This window comes from Anastrepha ludens, chromosome 4 (assembly GCF_028408465.1).
Source record: "Anastrepha ludens isolate Willacy chromosome 4, idAnaLude1.1, whole genome shotgun sequence".
NCBI lineage: Eukaryota > Metazoa > Arthropoda > Insecta > Diptera > Tephritidae > Anastrepha > Anastrepha ludens.
In genome coordinates this window covers 39143548-39164924 of record NC_071500.1, presented here as the reverse complement: position 1 = coordinate 39164924, position 21377 = coordinate 39143548, and the positions used below count along the sequence as shown (strand labels likewise).

At 35.5% G+C, this 21377-nt stretch overlaps 1 protein-coding gene across 1 annotated transcript in view; it reads left to right on the top strand.

The window, feature by feature from the left end:
- LOC128861788 (SCY1-like protein 2) overlaps positions 1-21377 on the top strand; it is a 157082-nt gene that overhangs the window by 94411 nt on the left and 41294 nt on the right. Inside the window, exons 9-14 of the mRNA XM_054100167.1 lie at positions 5358-5472; positions 8419-8564; positions 16717-16870; positions 18406-18582; positions 18898-18970; positions 21090-21226. Of these exons, the coding sequence (XP_053956142.1) occupies positions 5358-5472; positions 8419-8564; positions 16717-16870; positions 18406-18582; positions 18898-18970; positions 21090-21226 (802 nt within the window). The remainder of the gene's footprint in view (positions 1-5357; positions 5473-8418; positions 8565-16716; positions 16871-18405; positions 18583-18897; positions 18971-21089; positions 21227-21377) is intronic.

The window sequence follows — 21377 nt, the reverse complement described above, 5'->3', positions numbered from 1 at the left end:
ATACATACCAAAAAATATTTACATTTTTACTACTAACGAAGTTGTATATATTTGTGTATGAAAAGAACATGTTTAAAAACATTATTTTTTAAAACTATTTTTAAAAAAAAATTTTAAAAAATTATGTTTTTTAAAATTCATAAATTTTATTTTTAAAAATATATGGAAAGAACATGATTTAAAACAATGTTTAAAAACTGTTTTAAAAAAATGTTGAAAATCAATGTTTTTTCCATATAGAAATATATACTACTGCGTTATTTGTAAAAATATGAAAATTTTTATATGGACTGCCGACAAGTGAATAAATAATGAACAAATATTTATTTTTAATGATTTATACACATTACATATTCATATAAAACATATTTTTTTGCAAATTTTATTCTTGTAAAAGCGCAATTACTTCCTTGCTTAAATCACTGTGCTTTTTCTTATTGAAAGAAGGTGTCAAATGTGATATCAACGGGTCTGATGTCACCATCATTCGGTGCATGATGTCTTGATTCGTGGCAATTCTGCTGCATTTTCTTGAGTGTCTGAGTCTATACTTTTTGTAGTCTTTGTTTCGACATTCCTGAGCCTCTTCAGACAATATACCCACAGGGAAAATACAATTTTCCATTATATCCTTACCGTGTATGAGAATTTTATGGAGAGTAGTTGGCATATTGTACCATTCATACAAAGTAACAAACTTTTTTGCTGTCTCCATACAAAAATCTCCAAATTTTGTTGGGTTCACTGGCTCACGTATGGTTATGGCTTCAAGAATAACAGCAAATCTTTTAATTAAATCTTCGTCCAAACCTGTTATTTCAGAAACTAAGGTTGGATTGGCAAAGAATCTTCGTGACGTGTTTCCGGAATTTGTGGTGCCGGATCCTTGCTTGACAGTATCAACCTGTATCCCAATTTTTTCTTTTAGCTCTCGTTTTATCAATTGTTTTCTGGCTTCTTTTATTGGGCGAGTACGTGAGTCGACTCGTCCTCGTTTAAATTCCATATTATAGGCTACATGCAGAAGACACTCCATCAGCTTGATACGAGCATGGAGAGGTGACATGCCGAATTTCAGTGCTTCTTCATTTACGGGCCTGGATTGAACTTCTTCAATTTTATTAATTTTTGAGGTTGTTGCTCCACAAATAAAACAAGAAGATGCTGCAAATGTTTCTGTCACAAACTGCGCTGTTTTACCGCCAATCATCGAAAAATATAATTGATGTTTTACTTTAAATTCACGATTATTTACTGTGACTTCGGTTTCTCTGAGCTTCGATATTTCCTCATCTACTTTTCTCTTTTCGTTTCGTATAACTTCAGAAGTCTCTTTAACATATGAAAACTGTAATGTTCTACAATACTGTGTGGAGGAAGCTTTATCATTAATCCACACTGATTGATTTATGTTGTCACTTCGTGATAATTTTAGTGGTACTACAGATGTCATATATAAATGAGAGTCAGACACTTCTTCCGTTGAAAAACTTTGGAGATACTCACTTTGTCCCGAGGCTCCATCAGAACCCCATTTAGAGTATAACGTGAGATTTTCGCTTGTAATTTGGCTTATCTCGTTTATTGATTTAGTCTCTAAAATTCTTTTAGTAGTGTGATCCAAAAGCTTTTGTAAGGGTACACTTGCTGAACTTTCAGTAATAAATATGCCTTCTGGATAACTTTTAGTCTTTTCTTCCGAGAGTGCTTTGTAAGATACAAGTATGTTATATCCTTCACGTTGTAACCAGTGCATAAGATACTCATATTTTTCTTTTGTGAGTTCTAGCTTTGTAAACAAACCAACTGTTTTTTTGGGGCAAATTTTCTGATCAGCTTTCGAAATATTAGATGTAGAAGCAAAATCAATCACTTTTTGGGGAAACATAGCACGTACTTCATCCCTTTTATATCGCTTAGCACGATCACAACACTTGTCAAAGGATTTTCGTGGACGACCAGTTTTAGAGCTGGTAGAAGGTTCACACTCATCATTACTTAAGTCAATTTTAAAAGTTCCTTCAAGCCAACTTGCGTTCTTACTTTCAAATCGCGATTTTGAGCGCTTAGAATCCAACCACCTTCGTTTGAATTGAGAGTAAAAACGTTTGTACACTGCATCCACAATACGGTCACTTTTATGTTCACTTATGACAATGTATGATTGTTCCAAAAATAATTTTAATTTTCTCCTATCGTTGTCACATTCCAGAAGCTTCGTGCATAAATCCGCGTATGAAATGGTGAAACTTTCCATTATATATTTGTTTACATTGACAAACGCAGTAAACAGTATAATTATTACGATTCACAGATTATTATTAATATAAACCAGCAAATATTTACGCACAGGATACATGATTTAAATTTGTTTGGGTTTTAGCAAACAAGTGTAGAAATGCATTTGAAGCATTTTATTATTGATAATTTGTACATTTGTATACAGGCGCTAGTTCAAAGTGGACGAAATGGGAAAAGGGAAAGGGAAAGAATTTGATAAATTTAAATCACGAATCAAGTCGCTAAGCTGTGCTTGCGAAAATCCTTGTTTCATACAACTACTTTCTTCGAACTCGCTTTCACTGCTGCTTGCTTGATTGTCAGAATTCTCTAACATTTCAATGTCATTACAGTTAGCAGAAGATGGTCCATGTATCGCAAAGATTCTACACAAGACTTACACACAATATTGGGCACCCAATATTTATTCTTTTGTACATACTTTATCCCAAAGTATGCTTGGTAGGTTGTTTTCACAAACTCTGTGATCTGTTTTCTTTGCTTTTGCGAACAAAATTTGCCACATATGTATATAACAAAAACTGTTGCAATCGTTAACACAAGGTTTTCGTGACGAACTCATATTTTCGAGACAACTTTAAAACTGAAAAATGACACTAACTGATAACTTCTGAGTCTAACAGCAGAAAGTGTTGTACCTAAATATGCAAACAGATAACGAAACCGTAGTTAGGTTTAATCAAATTAGTGCAACTGTAGGAGGGCACTTTAAATTTGTTTAGTAATTTTTAATTTTGCGTTTATCTCAAGAACCAGAGTCAATTCAAAAAATGTAATTTCATACTCAATATATGTATATAATGATGCTAATAGTGCTAATGAAAACCATTTTGTAATTATTGCCGCAGATTTTTTTTTTTTTGTTGCCCTGTGTTATCATTGCCAAAAAATAATCAGTGGCGCCTGGTGGCACCTGCAATTGGTTAAAACTGAAAGAGACGCTATTAAGGAACACGTTGATACTAGTTTCTGACCGTAGGTAAATGTAGCTCAACTTGCAGATCCAAGAATATGAAGGAATATGATTTTTTTTTTTTTTTTTCGTAAAATTAATTATAAATAGATAATCAAATGCTTCACAGCCTTTGTTCTTCCGGCTAAAATATATAAAAATATCGAACCCTAAATGAAAAATAAAAAATTCGAAGTCGGCTCAAGCAAAAGGAAAAAAACCACCTTGGGCTTTGAAGTTTTCTCTTAGTCAGTTCAATACTATAAAACAATTATACTTTTGACATATCTATAAAAAAAAACTGTAAGTCGGAATTTAGTAATTCTTTTTGATTTTATTGTTGGTTCTATTCTGGAATTTAGAAATACCATTAAACATTGCGTAGGTGGTATGTTGCAAATTTGACTTTTTTCCGCAAAATCCCCAGTGTGCGTTGCAGTAATTTATTTTTCATTGTTACAAATATAGGCTCATTTTCCACTTTAGCTAAATTTAATAATAAAATTAATGCTTTCTCCATATCATATAGTTACGTGGCTATAGTTACGTTCCCGCTATCAACTGTATACGATGTTTATTCATCATCCCGCTCAATTTTCACAATTTTGTTCGCTTAACGCTAATCAATTTAGGCTGCCCATCCGTCCGTGTGCATGATAGTACGAGCAAAAACTAATATATTTCAATGAAAATTGGTACATACTACATATAACTCTTTGTCCAAAGCAGCTGGTACAGCAAATAAAGGGTTTTCCAATAACAGATGTTACAGGTGAATGGATTGAGCTATCGAGAGATGATTAACGATTTTTTATGGCCGGAATTGGATGGTATTGATCTGGACAACGTTTATTTTCAACAAGACGGCACTACGTGCCACACAAGCAACGAAACCATTCATCTTTTACCATTCATAAGTTTCCGGACCGTGTTATCTCTCGAACAGGTGATCACAATTGCCCACCGAGATCTTGTGATTTAACACCGTGTGACTGTTTTGTTGGGGCGACGTGAAAGAGAAGGTCTACGCCAGCAGCTCAGGGTCCATTCAAGACCTCAAAGATGGAATTCGTGAGGCTATCGAGGACATAGAGCAGCCACTTTGCAATTCGGTTATAGAAAATTTCACGAAAAGGATATTGTCCTGTAAGCGTGATCGTGGTGGTCATTTGGCGCGTACACCCTTTGTGAGTGTTTGGCCGAGCTCCTCCTCCTATTCGTGGTGTGCGTATTGATGGTGTTCCACAAATGGAGTGACCTACAACTTCAAGCCGACTCCGAACGGCAGATATTTTTATGAGGAGCTTTTTCGTGGCAGAAATACACTCGGAGGTTTGCCATTGCCTGCCGAGGGGCGACCGCTATTAGAATGATGTTTTTCTTAATTTTGGTGTTTCACCGAGATTCAAACCAAGGTTCCTCTGTGAATTCCGAATGATAATCACACACCAACCCATTCGGCTACGGCGGCCGTCGTGGTGGTCATTTGCCCGATGTTATTTTCCACTATTAACGACATACCTTCCTCTTTATAATGAAATAAACATCCGATCATTTATATTAAAAAATAGCATTTTTCTTTGAATATCAAACTAACACCTCTTATTGGAAAACCCTATAGAATGGTCACTTCCCATATAACGGTAATTTAAAAAAAAATGATGGTGGAAAATTCCTCAACTTTGATACGAAAGATGAACCCGGAAATACGACGGATGAAATTGTGAAAAATGGGAGGTGCCAGGCCCAGTAATGGGTAAATGCATGTATCTCGAAAACGTTTTAATAAAACTCACCAAAACTTGTATTGCTCCTCATCTTATTTAAAATTGACATAATTATAATGAGATCGGATAGAAACCGCGCTCACTTCTTGTTCTTGTTAATATTTCTGTTCGCCTGTCTGATGTTACAAACTATAACTCTCATTATCCATGCATTTGTTTCATTTCAAAAATTAATAGCCAGCCCAAATTAAATTTTACTAAAATATGCGCGGGTACATATATAAAATTCGGTTCGGACCGTGTTCTTATTTTAAACTTTCTTGAGTGAAGTAGTTTTAAAAATACCTTTTGTGTACGTGTTTGTTCTATACTTTTAGAGATCCCGCTGTAAATGCACTCAAGTTCTTAGATGTGGTAAACATGAATGATAAGTCGCAAAAATCGCATTTTTACAAAAATACACTAATGGAAGCGATGCCGCTGATACCGAGGGTAAATAGCTTATGCAGAATTTGTATTATTTATTATGTATATGTACATATATACAAGTGTATTATGTAATAATACGTTCACATATAAGTAGATGATCTACTTTTTCGCGCTTAACTCAAAATCCGTAAGTAAAAAGCGCGATTTCCTATACAAAATTTCTCTCCCAAAATCTGAGATTAAAAAATAATCCTAGATAATAACGATACTTTTCGACATACAACCTGTTTTCTGTGTTATCGATAATTATTATTACGAATGTAAGGAGAAACATCAAAATAAAAACAAAATGAAATGGATGCCGGCAAAGAAAACAGGTCTGTTAGCAGAATTCTAATAAAATTTGTATTAAATATTATTAATTAGGGATTCAGTTTACAGAGAAAAGCGTGTGCCCATAAACGTTTTGTCCTCCTTTTACTTATTATAAAATGTAATATAGAATTTCCTATGCGCATTGCTGCCATAATTTTTTGCAACCTCAGTAAACGTCGCCAACGGTTTATTATTAGCAGCCAATTAATTGCGCAATTAAATTAGCTATTCCTTCTCCTTGTATTTTCTTCATATCGTCAATAATAACACGGTGTGACAAAAAAAAAAAAATTAAATATACTTTTATGGAGACCTAGCACGATTTGTGGCTATAGAAAAACTAAAAAAAATGGTATAGGAGAAATTTCCAATACACCCCCAAAATCTCGTTTTATGGCCATAAAACCGTTTTTCAGTAGGTTGATGTGAACAATCCCTCCTAACTTCGCCAATTTCCATCCGATTTCGAATTTGTTTTTTTAGTTCGAAAGAACAAAAACAAGCCTTTTTGACAGTGTGTTGACAATTTTTCTGAAATGACAACTGACGAGACTGTAGACGGAAGTATTCGGAATTTTTTTATTTTTTCTCTATTTTTTCAAATTTGACATCATTTTTGCGATATTATCCGATATTGAGGATGTTTTTTAGTACACTACTGTTATAGTAAATTTAATTCTGCGTCGAATGAGCTATATTTGACTGTAATTGAATTAAAAGTAATAGAGTTGTGTGAGTTTTAAGATTTTATTTTTTGTTTTTTACTAATTTGGTATGTAGGCATCGAAGCATGAAAATGATAACAAGTATCATTATAAACACATAATATTTATTGGTTTATTGTTATTTATATATTATATTTGTCAGGTTTATTGTTATCAGTTTGATCATCATCAGCAATGAGTTGAACTTCCTTCAGTTCCTGCAGTTGAGTCAATCATATCGTCCAAGACTACGGGGTTCTTAACAGTTGCAACACCAGCATACTTTATGTGCTTTCGAGCTTTATAATGATGACCGTTTACGTCCATTTTATAAAAATAACAATCATCTGGTTTATGATAAGACTGATGATGCCACATCATCGGAAAATATTGAGAAATTCGACTCTTCTGGCAACGTTTTGATTTATATCTCTTGAATTTCAATGAAACAAACAATAAATCTTTGACGTTTTAATAAGGTTAAATTATAATAACAAACTTCTTTTGTTAATCAATGTACAGTGTGAACTTTGGTACACTTGGGAGCTTTTCCATATTTCTATTAAAAAAAATTGTGCTATAATATGTCAGATATTTTCGTAAGTTCTAACCAGTTCTGTTGTATGCAGTACAATGTACTCTTATGTATACATATATACTCCAATAAATATTACGTGTCTATAATAATGCATCAAAACACGTCCTTATTCCCATTTAGCGTATGTTATACCTACATACCAAATTAGTAAAAAAAAAAATAAAAAATCTTAAAACTCACACAACTCTATTACTTTTAATTCAATTACAGTCAAATATAGCTCATTCGACGCAGAATTAAATTTACTATAACAGTAGTGTACTAAAAAACATCCTCAATATCGGATAATATCGCAAAAATGATGTCAAATTTGAAAAAATAGAGAAAAAATAAAAAAATTCCGAATACTTCCGTCTACAATCTCGTCAGTTGTCATTTCAGAAAAATTGTCAACACACTGTCAAAAAGGCTTGTTTTTGTTCTTTCGAACTAAAAAAACAAATTCGAAATCGGATGGAAATTGGCGAAGTTAGGAGGGATTGTTCACATCAACCTACTGAAAAACGGTTTTATGGCCATAAAATGAGATTTTGGGGGTGTATTGGAAATTTCTCCTATACCATGTTTCTTAGTTTTACTATACCTACAAGTTGTACTAGGTCTCTATAAAAGTATATTTTCACTGTCGCACAGTGTAATTAAAGAAACCAAAACAGTGAAATATTCAACCAAAAAAATTTCTATGAAGAAAAACCTCTCAAAGCAGTATTGACATCTGATTGTCAATTTTGCAGGTAATCTGCCATATGTGAACGGGTAGATTAATTTAGTGGATTTGTAGGTGATTAATGCATATGTGAACGTTTTATAAGTGTGTGTATGCTTTGGGCGCCACTTTGGTTAAAACGCATGGAATACTAAACGCGCTTGTATATGAAATACCAAAGAACCCAGCCAGCAGAAGTGAAAAACTCACTTTAAAAACAAATCATTATTGCAACAGGTGTAGTGACCGTAAAATTAAAGGAACCACTATTAAACTGACATTGCGAAAATATTATATCTTGTTTTCCGTGAAGTTGAGGGTAATTAAACCCGAATGGTTGACCGATTGAGCTGTTCTTTGAATGGCAAAATAAAATTGCGACACGTTTATGAGACACCAATTGCATGGCACATAAAAGTACCTGCAGCCACAAGATGACTATTCCTAGCTTCACTCATACACTTTTTTATAGCTGGCGTTGGTTGGCATTTTATGGCTAGCAAATTTTAGATAGCGTATACAGATGCAAACAAAAAATATGTTCCAGAAAATAAACACAAAATATTTATAACTAGGAAAATCTACTAAACGGTAGATGTAGTTAACGCTTAGAATTTTAATTTCAGAAATTGTGGTGGCAAAATGTGTGGCCAATGTTGCAGGCCGAAATTAGCAACGGTGAAGTGCTGGCGGCTGTCTTACAACCGACCATTAGACTCATACAAGAGGCATCACCAAGTGAATACGAGTCGATTATGGCGCCGACAATGAAGTGAGTAGAAACAATTTTATTTTTTATTTATTTCAAATTATTTGAAACTTATATTCAGATATTTGAAATCTATATATATAAAAAGAAGTTACATTTCCTTGGTAATCTTATAACTCAAGAGCCGCCAAACCGATTGACACACAAATTTTAGAGTTCTTTTCTATCTTTGAGGAGGTGGTTTGTGTGAAGTTCGTGCAGCCGTTCTTGAGTTATGACATTTTATGCTTATGAGCGTTTCTGTTGTACTGTTGTGGTTGTAAGTGTTTATGTTAATATTAATTTGCTGTCGTTGGAATTCAGTTTTTGCAAATATATTTTATTGGTGATGAGAATCGTGAATTAGATCAGCGCTGTGCAATTTCGACGAATACGAGAAGATCAATCGTGAATGAATTGCAAATAATGTTCCATCAACACAATGAATTGGTGAAATTGTTCAAAGTGGCACTCGATCTGATGCCCACCGATGGCCACAAAATCATAATAAAAGCCGATAAAACACCAATTGGGGAGCACGCCAGACGATTCAATGTAGCAACGATTGATGAAGTAGCCATTGTTGTGGTTGGTGAACAGTTTCGGTCACGAGATATTGTTTTGTATCGTAGAAATGAGCAATTACAACGTATTTCAGAACTCCATCGCTGTTATGATGCATTGCAATACCCCATTTTATTTTGGAGAGGTCGTCCCCTATCATATCAACATACCAATGATAAATCCAGCAACTGGTACATACACATTTTATTTTTGTTGAAATATGATTTTTAAATAATTTTCATACGCTAATTAATTTTTGCATTGCAGGTCAAAAATCAACGAAAACCGTCAGTGCGATGAATTTTTATTCGTATCGATTGATGATTCGCCCTCAAGAAAACAATTTTATTTTGCGATGCAATCAACTTTCGCATCAATATATCGTCGATATGTACGCCAAAATTGAAAGTGAGCTATTCAATTTCATCCGTCATAGTCAAGCCCGATTGAGATCAGAGGAATACATACATTTGCGTGACGCAATAATCAATGATGCTTTTATTGAATTGCAAGTCATTTTGGACGAAAATATAATAAAAAATTGAATGCTCCAGGAGCCCTTGGAAAACCATTTTTAACTTTATTTATTTCAGCATAATTTATTTAGCGTAAAAAATCGAAATGGAAATTAAAGAATCAAAGTTTAATTACAAGTTTTTATCGGCTCTTTCACCTTACCTGTATATAGGTGACCACCACAATCAAATTTTAAAAAGTACAGAAAAGGCTATTGTGACATCTTTAGAAAGTATGTTGAATGAAAAAAAATCAACTAATTAAACTGTTTAAACATTTTACGAGTTCTATAAAGAAAACTTAATATGAAAAATTTCTTGCGATATAAAAAAAACATTTTATGTATGGTGGTGCGAAGCCCACTGGGTGATGCTAGTCATCTTATATAAAATATTTGCATGGTTTGCAACAAGAAAATTGTAAATCAGAAAAGCGGAAAAATACGAAATTCCTTCAGAGGTTTAAATTAATTACATTTCCGTTTTTGTGCTTGGTGAATTACTTTGGATTAGACTCCGACCAAAGTAGCACTTGTGGAAAGAAAGATTTATTATGGATTTTAAGTTATTGATAATGCTTTAAGGTCTCCATATAGAAGCACTCTCCAAGGAGACTGTAGAGGTTAGGCAAAAAAATTATAAATGTTTCACCCGTTGAACAAACTGCAACAGATATCGCCTACTGTAAATAGCTCTGATCTTTTGACTTTTTCTTCGTGCTTTGGTGTATTATTAGCTGAAGTTTTAGAATTGTTTTTTTCGGTATATTAATATTAACATTATTTTTATTACTTAGTTACATTTGGTCAGTCAACAGTTGTACCTAATAACGTAAATCAATGGAGATAGATATACTACATACATATGTATGTTTATATCAAAATGTTCAGAACGATGAGAAGAGCCGATTTATTCATGTATGTATCACTCTTTGTTCAAGGAAGTACGGCAATTAAAATGACCAATGGCCACCCACGTCTCATGAAATGGTAATTTTTAAGCAAAATTTAAAAAAAAATGTAATTTGGACTAACGGTTAATTTTTGTTTTCAGACAAACTCATAACATTCAGAAACTATTTATGCACTGAAGCAAAACATCGATGTTTTCGATGCATCGATGGCTTTCCGACATCCCTAAAATACGCTTACACCGTTTGTTATGAGGAATTAAGTTTTTTCATAATCCTATGAATAATTTTTTCTTATAGCATCGAATCTGCAAAGCAAATACACTATGCTTAAGGCTGATAGAAAAATAAATATGATTACAGTATTTTATAAAGAATGCCTGTAGGAATAACAAAAGTTATTTTTTATAAAGATAAACTATGAAAATCAATTCTTTATGTTTGAATTAAAATAAATGGGGTTTATGCAGATTCCTGCTGCATACATACTCCCCTCGTTTGAAGGTGTAGGCTTTCAACCAAATCTGTTTCAACCGGAAGTGCTGCAATCTTAGTTATAGCCCGTTTTACTGGCCCATTTGCAGTTTTAATGATTGCTGCTCTAACATATCCGTCAGCGCCACTGAAGGTGTGTTCAACTCGACCCAGACTCCATTTTAAAGGCGGTTGGTTGTCGTGCTTTAAAAGCACCATAGCACCTTGTTGTATGTTTGCCATAGAGGTTCGCCACTTACACCTCTTTTGCAGTAAGGATAGATAGGCAGTGCTCAACCTTTGCCAAAAGATTTGCTACATCTGACAAATTCGCTGCCACCGGCTTAGACGGTTCATATTTAGATGCGTTTCAATTGGTTCTTCTACGGTTGGATTGTTTGGATTTTCTGTAATTGGACAAAGGGGACGAGAATTTAAAATAGCTGAAATCACACAAATTAAAGTGCGAAGCTCATCTAAAGTTAAAATAGAGACGCCAACGGTGCGATAGAAATGAAGTTTTGCGTACTTGACCGCAGCTTTCCATAAGCCGCCAAAATGGGGCGAGCGGGGGGGAATAAATTTCCAGTCTATTTGATTTTCAATGCAAATTTCAGCTACTGCTCTATTTTGATTTTGATCGGCGAATAGTCTTCGCAGCTCTTCTAATTCATTTTTCGCCCCACCAAATTTGTAGCGTTATCAGACCAAATAGTGCTTGGTTTGCCTCTAATGCTGATAAATCGTTTGAGTGCAGCAATGAACGATGACATCGATAAATCTTGAACAAGTTCAAGATGACACGCTTTCGTTGAAAAACAAACAAAGATGCATAAGTAGCATTTCGCGGGTGGCCGGTTGCGCACCTCACATTTGTATCGGAGTGGTCCACAATAGTCAACACCAGTTGTATTAAAAGGTCTAAATGGTCGCACACGGCCTGTTGGAAGTTGACCTGCAATTTGTTGCACTACCCTCGGCTTAAAGCGGAAGCACCTCAAGCATTTATTAATGATTTCTTAAACTATTTTGCGGCCACCAATAGGCCAAAACTGCTGACGGATTGATGCTAATAAACTCTGCGGTCCTGCATGCAATAGTTTACGATGATAGGATTCAATGAGTGTGTATGTGATTGGATGCTGCTTAAGTAGCAAAAGTGGATGTTTTGCCTCGATTTCTAAATCCGCGTAATGAACCAAAATCGTCAATAAATGGATTGAGTGACAGTAAATGGTTGCAGGAAGGCAATTGTTTATTTTCTTTCAGTACTTTATATTATGATGATGGATATGCCTAATAAGCAGCAGTGTACCACCCTTAATGTCGTCGACCGTGAGTGATCCAGCTGATGGTAAAGTTCGTTTTGATTTAATGTGGCAAAATTTGTAAACGTACGCAAACACACGATGTAACTTGCTTAATGAATTTTGGAACTTGCAACCATAAGTTGCATCGATTTGAGTTGCAGCAATTAAAACATGGCGCCGTCTTTCTGGAAGATTAGATAATAAATCCATATTGCTTGGCCAATGCGCTGAATCATATTGGACGAATGAAGGCCCATTAGCCCAAAGGGTGTTATTTAGTAGTTCTTTTGTAGTGCAACCGCACGAAAGAATATCCGCAGGATTCAGTTCGGTTGGAATGTGATGCCAGTTCATGCCTGATGTAAGCAATTGTATTTTAGCTACTCGATTTGATACGAATATATTAAAATTACTGGGAGCAGATCGTAATCACGATAATGCAACCATTGAATCCGACGAAGAATGGCACTCATATGATAGTTGGCTATTTTCCAAAATATTTGAAACCAATTCCGCTAACAGCAACGCAGCAGAAAAGTCGAGTTTCGGAACCGTGATCGACTTCAAAGGTGTAACTCTGGACTTGGAACATAGAAGATGTATTTTGTTGACGACGTGCTTTTCAACGCGTGCATAAACACAAGCACCATAAGCGGATAAACTGGCTTCACAAAAGACATGAATTTGAACGCGAATGAAAGTTGACCACACAAGTCCAACCAAATGGACTGTAGCGATTGCGGCAGGCTTCCATCCCAAACCAGTTTTTCCTTCCATAAGGCTTGCATGAAGATCTTCAACTTTGTGATAACTGGCGATATTAAGCCAAGTGGATCGTAGAACCGCGCTATACTGAAAGAATAAATCACTTTGTAATTTTCTGCGAATTCAAATTTGTTGTGAAACTGAAAAGAAGGTTGTCTGAGATACATTCCCATACAAGACCAAGTGCCTTTGTCACATCGGTACCATCATGATATTTTATGAATTTTTCGCAATTACTTTCGTCTTCATTTTTCAAAACATCAACTGCATTAGAACACCATTTTCGAATTGGAAAGCCTCCTCGTAGGAGTAGCTGTCTGATCTCTTGCTTCATTTGTATGACCTCCTCGATGGAATTACAACCAGATATCAAATCATCCACTTATAAATCTCTTCGAATGATTTTAGCGCCGACTGAAAATGATTCCTCCTCATCAAATGTAAGTTCATGCATAGCTCGAATAGCTAGGAAAGCAGCAGGTCTCGTTCCATATGTGACCGTGTTTAACTTGTATGTCTTGGTTTGCTCTGATGGGTCGTCGCGCCAAAGAATGCACTGCAACTGGTCATCAGGGCTATTCATTTTAACGCAGCGGTACATTTTATATATGTCGCCACATAGTGCAACTTTAAAATGTCTCAAGCGCAGCAAGATGTTAAAAAGTTTTGGCTGAATGATTGGCCCTGGTAGCAACAAATCGTTTACCGAATACCCTGAAGTAGTTTTAGCAGACCTATCAAAAACCACACGCAGTTTTGTAATGGTACTGTCTTGCTTTTTAACGCAGTGATGCGGTAAGTAGTAAACTGGTTTGTCTGCTTGAAATGATGCCAGCAACATATAACCAAGATCCTTATACTCCTACATAAATTCCGAATATAAAAATTTTGTGGATTCCTCCTTTTGGAGTTTTCTTTCTAGCGCCCTGAATCTACGTAAATCTAGATAATACGATTCACCAAGAGCATCAAGATTAGATTTAGGTGGTAGTCTAACTGACTAAGTCCCCTGAAGGCAAACGAAGAAAATTGAAACTGGTGAATGATGAGATCGAAGTTGAAGTTGATTTGGTAACCGGGTTGTAACGAAATTTAATTGAGACGCAGATTCTAAAATAGCGCGACAAGGAATTAATGTACCAGCACGATTTTTTACTAAAATAATGGCCGTTGCTAAGAGCACACAATTATTAGACATATTTTTCGAGGCTAACTGGCGATTGGTTATAGGCGATGCCACAATTGGTTTTGGTCCGCTATCTTGCTTGCTATTTAAATGCAACAAAGTGTTATGTTTTGCTTGGCAATACCTGCAATTGCCAGATTTGCATTGCTTGATACACACTACGTAGGCAATTTAAGTACAAAGCAAATTTGGAGAAAGATTCAAAAAAGAAGTGCAACCAGTAATGAAATGCTCTTTGGAATCACAAAAAATACAGAGTGGAGTGGGCTTGCCACCACCTACAGTAACAAGTACGCTTGCTTTTGGTTTTTCTTGAGATACAATATTTTTCACCTGTTTGCTAGGTGCCTGTATGACCATAGCGTTTTCCAAATTCTCCATCATGCGGCATCTTTTTTCCAAAAACGTTAACATATCAATCCAAGTAGGTAATTTCTGTGCAGATAAATTCTCTTCCCATTTCTTGTGCGTTTCTCGATCCAGTTTACTTGTGATGAGGTGAATGACTAAGCCATTATATATCTCTTCGGTTGTTGCTAAAGTTTGCAGCGCTCGAAGATGTGCATTTACTTGATGGCTTAATTTTGATAACCCATCTGATGCGCCCATTTCCTTACCTTGTACCCCGAAAATTGCCTTTATGAGTGCCTGGAAATGAAGTAATTTATTATCAAAACGTACTTTTAAAAATCTAAAGCTTTGTCATAATTCTCTTCACTGAGCTCGAGTGAGCGCACAGTGTCTAAAGCTGCATCACTGAGACTGGTGATCAAGTACAGCATTTTTTCTAATTTGGACATCTCCACGTCTTTGTCTATTGCTGAAGTAAATGTGATGAAAAACGATGGCCAGTCGAGATAGGAGCCACTAACAACTGGAATTTAAGCTCAGGTAGCCTGGATCGGCGTTGTAACTGCTGCGGTGTAATGTCGTCCCAGGAGAATTGTCGTAGTGTTGAAGAGTGCGCGCCAGATGACTTATGTTTTGTGTTCAGCCAACGATTAATTTTTGCCTCTACCTCAATATACACCTTGGAGAAATTTTTGTCAGCATCAGACTCAAATTCCTTACGTTCCAATAGCTTAAGTGTTGATCGTGCTTTTTCGAAGTTTGCCTGCAAACGCTCAGCATGTTTAAGTCGCGCAGAAAGTTCGGCCTCATCTAAGCTTTTTAGCATAGATGACTAGATGTGAAACTCTTTTTCTCGTGAGAGCGCTGAAAAATGTGCATTTTTTATAACATCCGTCAGTAATGCCACACCCCCATTGAGGTTAGTGTATGGCGTGCGGTTGCCCAGTAGCCTTGTATCCCCCATACACACCTACATATAATAAAAATAAGCTCAATCAGCATAAAATACATAAATAAGCTAAAAAATCAAAAATATTTAAATGGAGTTATTCAAAATTGATATTATAGCATATAATAACCATAAAGTAATGAACTCGAAAATGTATGAATAAATACATAAAATATTGCAATTTTTAATATAAGAATAAACAGATAACCTTTAATTTTGTATTACCTAAAAATAGTTAAGTATGTTTGCAAAATATTTCAAACTCAAGTTCAATTCTCTTACCTACACTTTTTAACCATAAAATACATACTTACATATATACAAATTTACAGTCATAAACCAACACACAGTTTTCAATAAAATTACATGTATGTAAAATGTATTCAGATATGTACACAAGACGAATTAAAAGTAGAAGCCGAAAAATATAAAAAAAGCTTTGGAAAATTCTACAAACTACCTTCAAATTAAATTAAAATACTTACGCTTTGCCAAACAGCAAACAAATCGTTGTAAAATAAGGAAAATATAAACACGCTATGAACTTATTCCCCAACCCAATATATTGGCTATTGTAAGAGAATTCGAACAAGTCACTTCGTACATTTTTATAAGCATCCAAATAATCAGCGGGTTTCGCTAAAACTTGGCCAGCGTTCAAACCACCTGATTTTAAACACAATATCAAAAAAGGGGATAAATTCGGCTGTACTGAATCGACTCCTCTCATGATTCTGAGCGTTTGCATGCAACCAGTAATTGAACAAAATTGTAATACCCTTGTGCAAAAGTGCATACACATACTTATATATGATTGACAAAGTAAATGAATAAAAATGGTCCCCGCATTCCTTCGAAATAAATTGATATTATTTTCTTCACTCTCCTCAAGGGTATACGCATAACGATAGATTTAACTTGAAGGCCAAGCAACCATAATTTTACACTTCTGGGTATTATAATTAGCTTAAGCTGTGTAGAGGGTGTATCTTTTGTGTGTAGAGGGGGTATCCTTAATTCTTCTCATGCCACTTATCGTACTCAAGAGCCAACGAAATCGCTTCTTTAAATATATACCTATTTATGTACATTCTCATGTGTTTACGTACTTGTGTTTATAGATATTTATGTATTTACATTGTATTTTTACAGAGTTCTTTTCCGTTCACCCAAATCCACCCAGGCTACTGTGACTTTACTGGAAAATATACATCTCATTATTGAGAAGACGGCACCTGGGGATGTTACCACCGACATTATTCCAATGCTGTTCTTTGCTTTCGAAAGCTCATCAATACAAGTGCAGGTGGGCGCCTAGATTATTAGCTATGTACCCAAGGTTGAACTGTATATATTATAATGTTTATGATTTGATTTATGTTTATATCTTCTAATGAGAATTTTTTCGCTGAACTCAATGCCATAATGTGTGAGCGAATCCTTGAATAATTCGCGTATGGCAGTCTGTAGGCGGTGGTTAAATGATGTAATTTTTCACATATAAATAATATAAAGGGTGATCAATTTAGAGATTTTGGATTTTAAATCGAAATAAAACAACGAAAATTCAAATTGATTGCTTAATCTTTATTATTGTTGGCACTTATTTTTTAAAGATAATTCATTTCAAATGTTGGTCGGAATTGCGACGTAATTCGGACATCCATAAACACCAATTTTGAATGACTTCCGACTCGCTGCAGGACTTCGGTCGATACCTCATGAATAACTTTAGTAATGTTGGCTTCCTACATAACTCTAAATAAAGAAGTCCAAAGTGTGATAACACACGATCTTGGTGACTAGTCCACTGTTCCGCGACGAGAGATGAATTGCTCATCGAAAGGACGACGCAGTAAATCCATTGTTTTACGGGCTGTATGGCAAGTTGCGCTATTTTGTTGGATCCCAATGTTGTGATAATCACGGGCTTCAATATCCGGCATCAAAAAGTAATTTATAATTAGTGCGATAGCGTTTGCCATTCACTGACTCGACTTTGAAGAAATATACTCCGATGGTTCCTCCTCTAGCCCATAGGACGTGTTTCCTATTGAAAAAAGTACCTTGAATCTGATCACCCTTTACATGATTGTTAAGAGCCGTATTTTGAATAAAAAATAGTAAAACTTGAATCTAAATTTGCATATGCTTAATTTTACAATAAAACAACATCTAGGTGCGCCTTTTCTTTACAAATATGAAATCAGTTCTTTGTATTCAATTCAATTCTATGATTATTTGGCATTTTCGGGCAGCCTTATGATTCTAAGCTAGTAGAACTTCTATGACATTGCGATTTACATATCATCATTAAAAAAATTATTAATTATATAAGCTCAGACTGCTTCAGGTTCTAAAAGAACATTTCAACAGCCGACCTCTTAACCTCTGAATACCAATTCAGTAAGTAAACTTTAAATTTATCTAGCGTCACTAGAAATTCAAAGCAGGTGAAGCCAAACTGCCATTGTCAACTTCTCATTTGAAAGAATGGGTATTTTATTGTGTCGCATCCTTCGAGTTTAAATAAAAGTAGAGAGGAATTATATTTGCTTGAAATTTCAAATTGTCACATTTCACTTAAGAGAGAAAAAGCCCGTTCAACTTAATACGAAAATTAGGAAATTGAGAAAACAATGCTTATTGTTAGGAATAAATTTAGGCATACGATTGCCTTGATTTCGCCATATACAGATCATTCCGCTATTCCAATTTTATACCACTTTTCTCAGCACGACCGATCCCACATAGAATTATATTTTTAAAATGTGTGAAATCTCCTTTTACTTTTGTATACACAAACCTTTACTTTAATTCTTGAACCACCTCCACACGCAGAGCGCTGCCGTTGTTGCAGTTACAAACGTATTCGACAACATTGAAGATGTCTTTTTAAGAAGTATGGTTGTGCCAAAGGTAAAATCGGTGTTTGAAAAAAATCTTACCGATCGAAAAATTGTGCAAAATGTTCTCATCTGCATTGAAGGGCTGATGGATAAACTGGAGCGAGCTCAGGTGAATAATACTTGCATATAAATATGTAACTTTTCATTTATACTTTATGCTAAGCAGCCTGTCTGGTAAGTTCTAAATATGTATGCAAATGTGTATATGCAAATGATTGTAAGTCGTACATAGAGCAGAAAATGCACACTCGCGGTACTCTCGCATAAATACCCGCATATGTAAATGTAAATGTATAGGTGCTTGTATGTATTTGTAGTCTGCAGCATTCATACCTACGAAAAATGTTATCCACATACCTCACAATCAGTTTTCTGTTATTTATATGCCAAATCATTTCCTTCAATATCAATATTGCTGCAAAAGGTTATGAAAGAAGTCCTGCAGCTGCTTGGTGATGTTCGCATACCGGATCCGGATATTGTGATGCGTACAGTTCGTAAGTATTTAACAAAATAACAGTATAAGCAATACATAAACATATGTAGATATGTATGTGCATAGTATGTAATATTGGATCATCATGGTTACTTTAAAGATTTTACGGGATATCTACATGTATATTATTATAGGACGTTCCATACCTTCTGTTCACACAAGACAATGCTCTAGACACTTGAAAACAGGTGTTGGCTGTCAAAAAAGAGAAAAACTGTTTGTGTTAAAACGTGAGAATGTGTTGCTACTGTGTTTGCAAAATTGTCTCATGTAAAAGTCAAGAAACTTAAACACATTAATTCTCTATGAAGAGTTACACTATTTAGCTAGAATTAAAGAAGATCCAGTGGAAGCTGGCCTACAGTTACTGCGGCTACAGCTATTATTGGTTAGTTATCTCCAAATAATTGCAAAGGGTTTTCCAATAACAGATGTGATTAGTGAATGGATTGCGTTATCGAGAGATGATTAACGATTTTTGTGGCCGGAATTGGATGGTATTGATCTGGACAACGTCTATTTTCAACAAGACGGCGCTACGTGCCACACAAGTACGAAACCATCTTTTACGAGAAAAGTTTCCGGAACGTGTTATCTCTCGAAGAGACGATCACAATCTCAAAGATGGAATTCGTGAGGCTATCGACGACATAGGGCAGCCACTTTGCAATTCGGTTATGGAAAATTTCATGAAAAGGATATTGTTCTGTAAGCGTGGTCGTGGTGGTCATTTGCCTGATGTTATTTTCCACTATCAACGGCATACCTTCCTCTTTATAATGAAATAAACATCCGATCAGTTATATTAAAAAATAGCATATTTCTTTGAATATCAAAATAACACCTCTTATTGGAAAACCCTATATTTATAGTTTCTTTTTTAGTTAGAAGTTGCTGGAACTATTGCAAAGTTTCTCTTATAGCGAAATCATAAACAATTTCAAACTATCTAACCCGGTTTCTGACAATGCACGTATTTTTCTTCTTCTTATTGGGGCGATAACCGCTTACTATATTTTGGCCGAGTATAATAAAGCGCGTCAGTCATTCTTTCTTGTGCTAACCGGCGTCAGTTGGACGCACCAAGTGATGTCAAATCCTTCTCCACCTGATCTTTCCAACGTAGAAGGGGCCTTCGTCCTCCTCTGCTACCACTAGCTGGTGCCACATCGAATACTTCCAGAGCCGGAGCGTTTGTTTTCATTTAAACGACATAACAAACCAACAAAGCCGCTGATATAGCAAAAAAGTGAAAGCCAAGATGTCTGCATCTTACGCCAGCGAGAGCAGAGTACCTGAAGATAAGGTGCTGAGATGTTTCAACCTCATCCTCCATACAGCTTCTGTAGAAAGAACTTGAAGCAACCCCACCACATGGACCTTATTGAACAATGGCCGGTAAAGATGCCCAGAAAACTCGAGAGCTGCGGCTTGCTTTGTTAGCCTTAGCCTCCGATCTGTTTGTGGCCAGAAGGATCCGACGACTTTTTGCACGTTCGGGCACTAACCGAGCGCTCGCTGAGTTGACGGAACCCCTCTTTCCAGGAACAGATCACAGGTTCTCAGGTTAACCCCTCTCATTTCGTGGTGAAACCGTCTCAATAGCCCCCTGTCTAACTAGCTCATCAGCCCTGTAATTTCCATCTATGATACGGTGACCGTGAACCCGAATGCACCCTCGAGAGGGGATTCACTAGTTTAGAACGCACCAACGAAGATCCCTAATTGCTGCTTGGCTGTCGGAATAAATATTTACTTCCCTTACTGCAGTTACAGAAGTAAGCCATTATTCCGCTGCTCCTTTAATTGCGGCTACCTCCGCTATGCTGGCAGTTACATTCCGAAAATTCCTTGAAAAAAATACTTGAACTCGTACACTAATTTAATTTAAGCTAATATCTATTTGACGATCTTAGAGAAAATTGCCAAATATGAGACTATACTAGTAATTGACACAGCAAGGAGAGCTTTGGTTGTTGTAACTGCCATTTTCTATTTTTGTTCTAATCCCATTGAAATGTGTGTATGCATTAACAAGTGAATAATAAAATATGAAAATGAATACGTGCTTGAAATATTTTGTATTTAATAACAAACAACTACGTTTCAATTGCTTGCAGATATTTATCACAAAATGGTTGCCGATAAAACGTATGGGCTGACGGTGGAAACGGTGGCGATAGACGTGCTTCCTTTACTGATACCGCACACCGTTAATCCCGGCTTAAATCTCGAACAATATTGCATGCTGGTCGAGGTAAAATATATTTTTGCGCAAACATTTTAACCTTGAATAGTATTTACTCGTATGTTTAAGCATTTAATATAATATTTACATGCAATATTGCATGGTGTTCAACGCTGTAGTAAAAATTTGTGATGAAAAAAGGATATCAGAAGCAAATGCA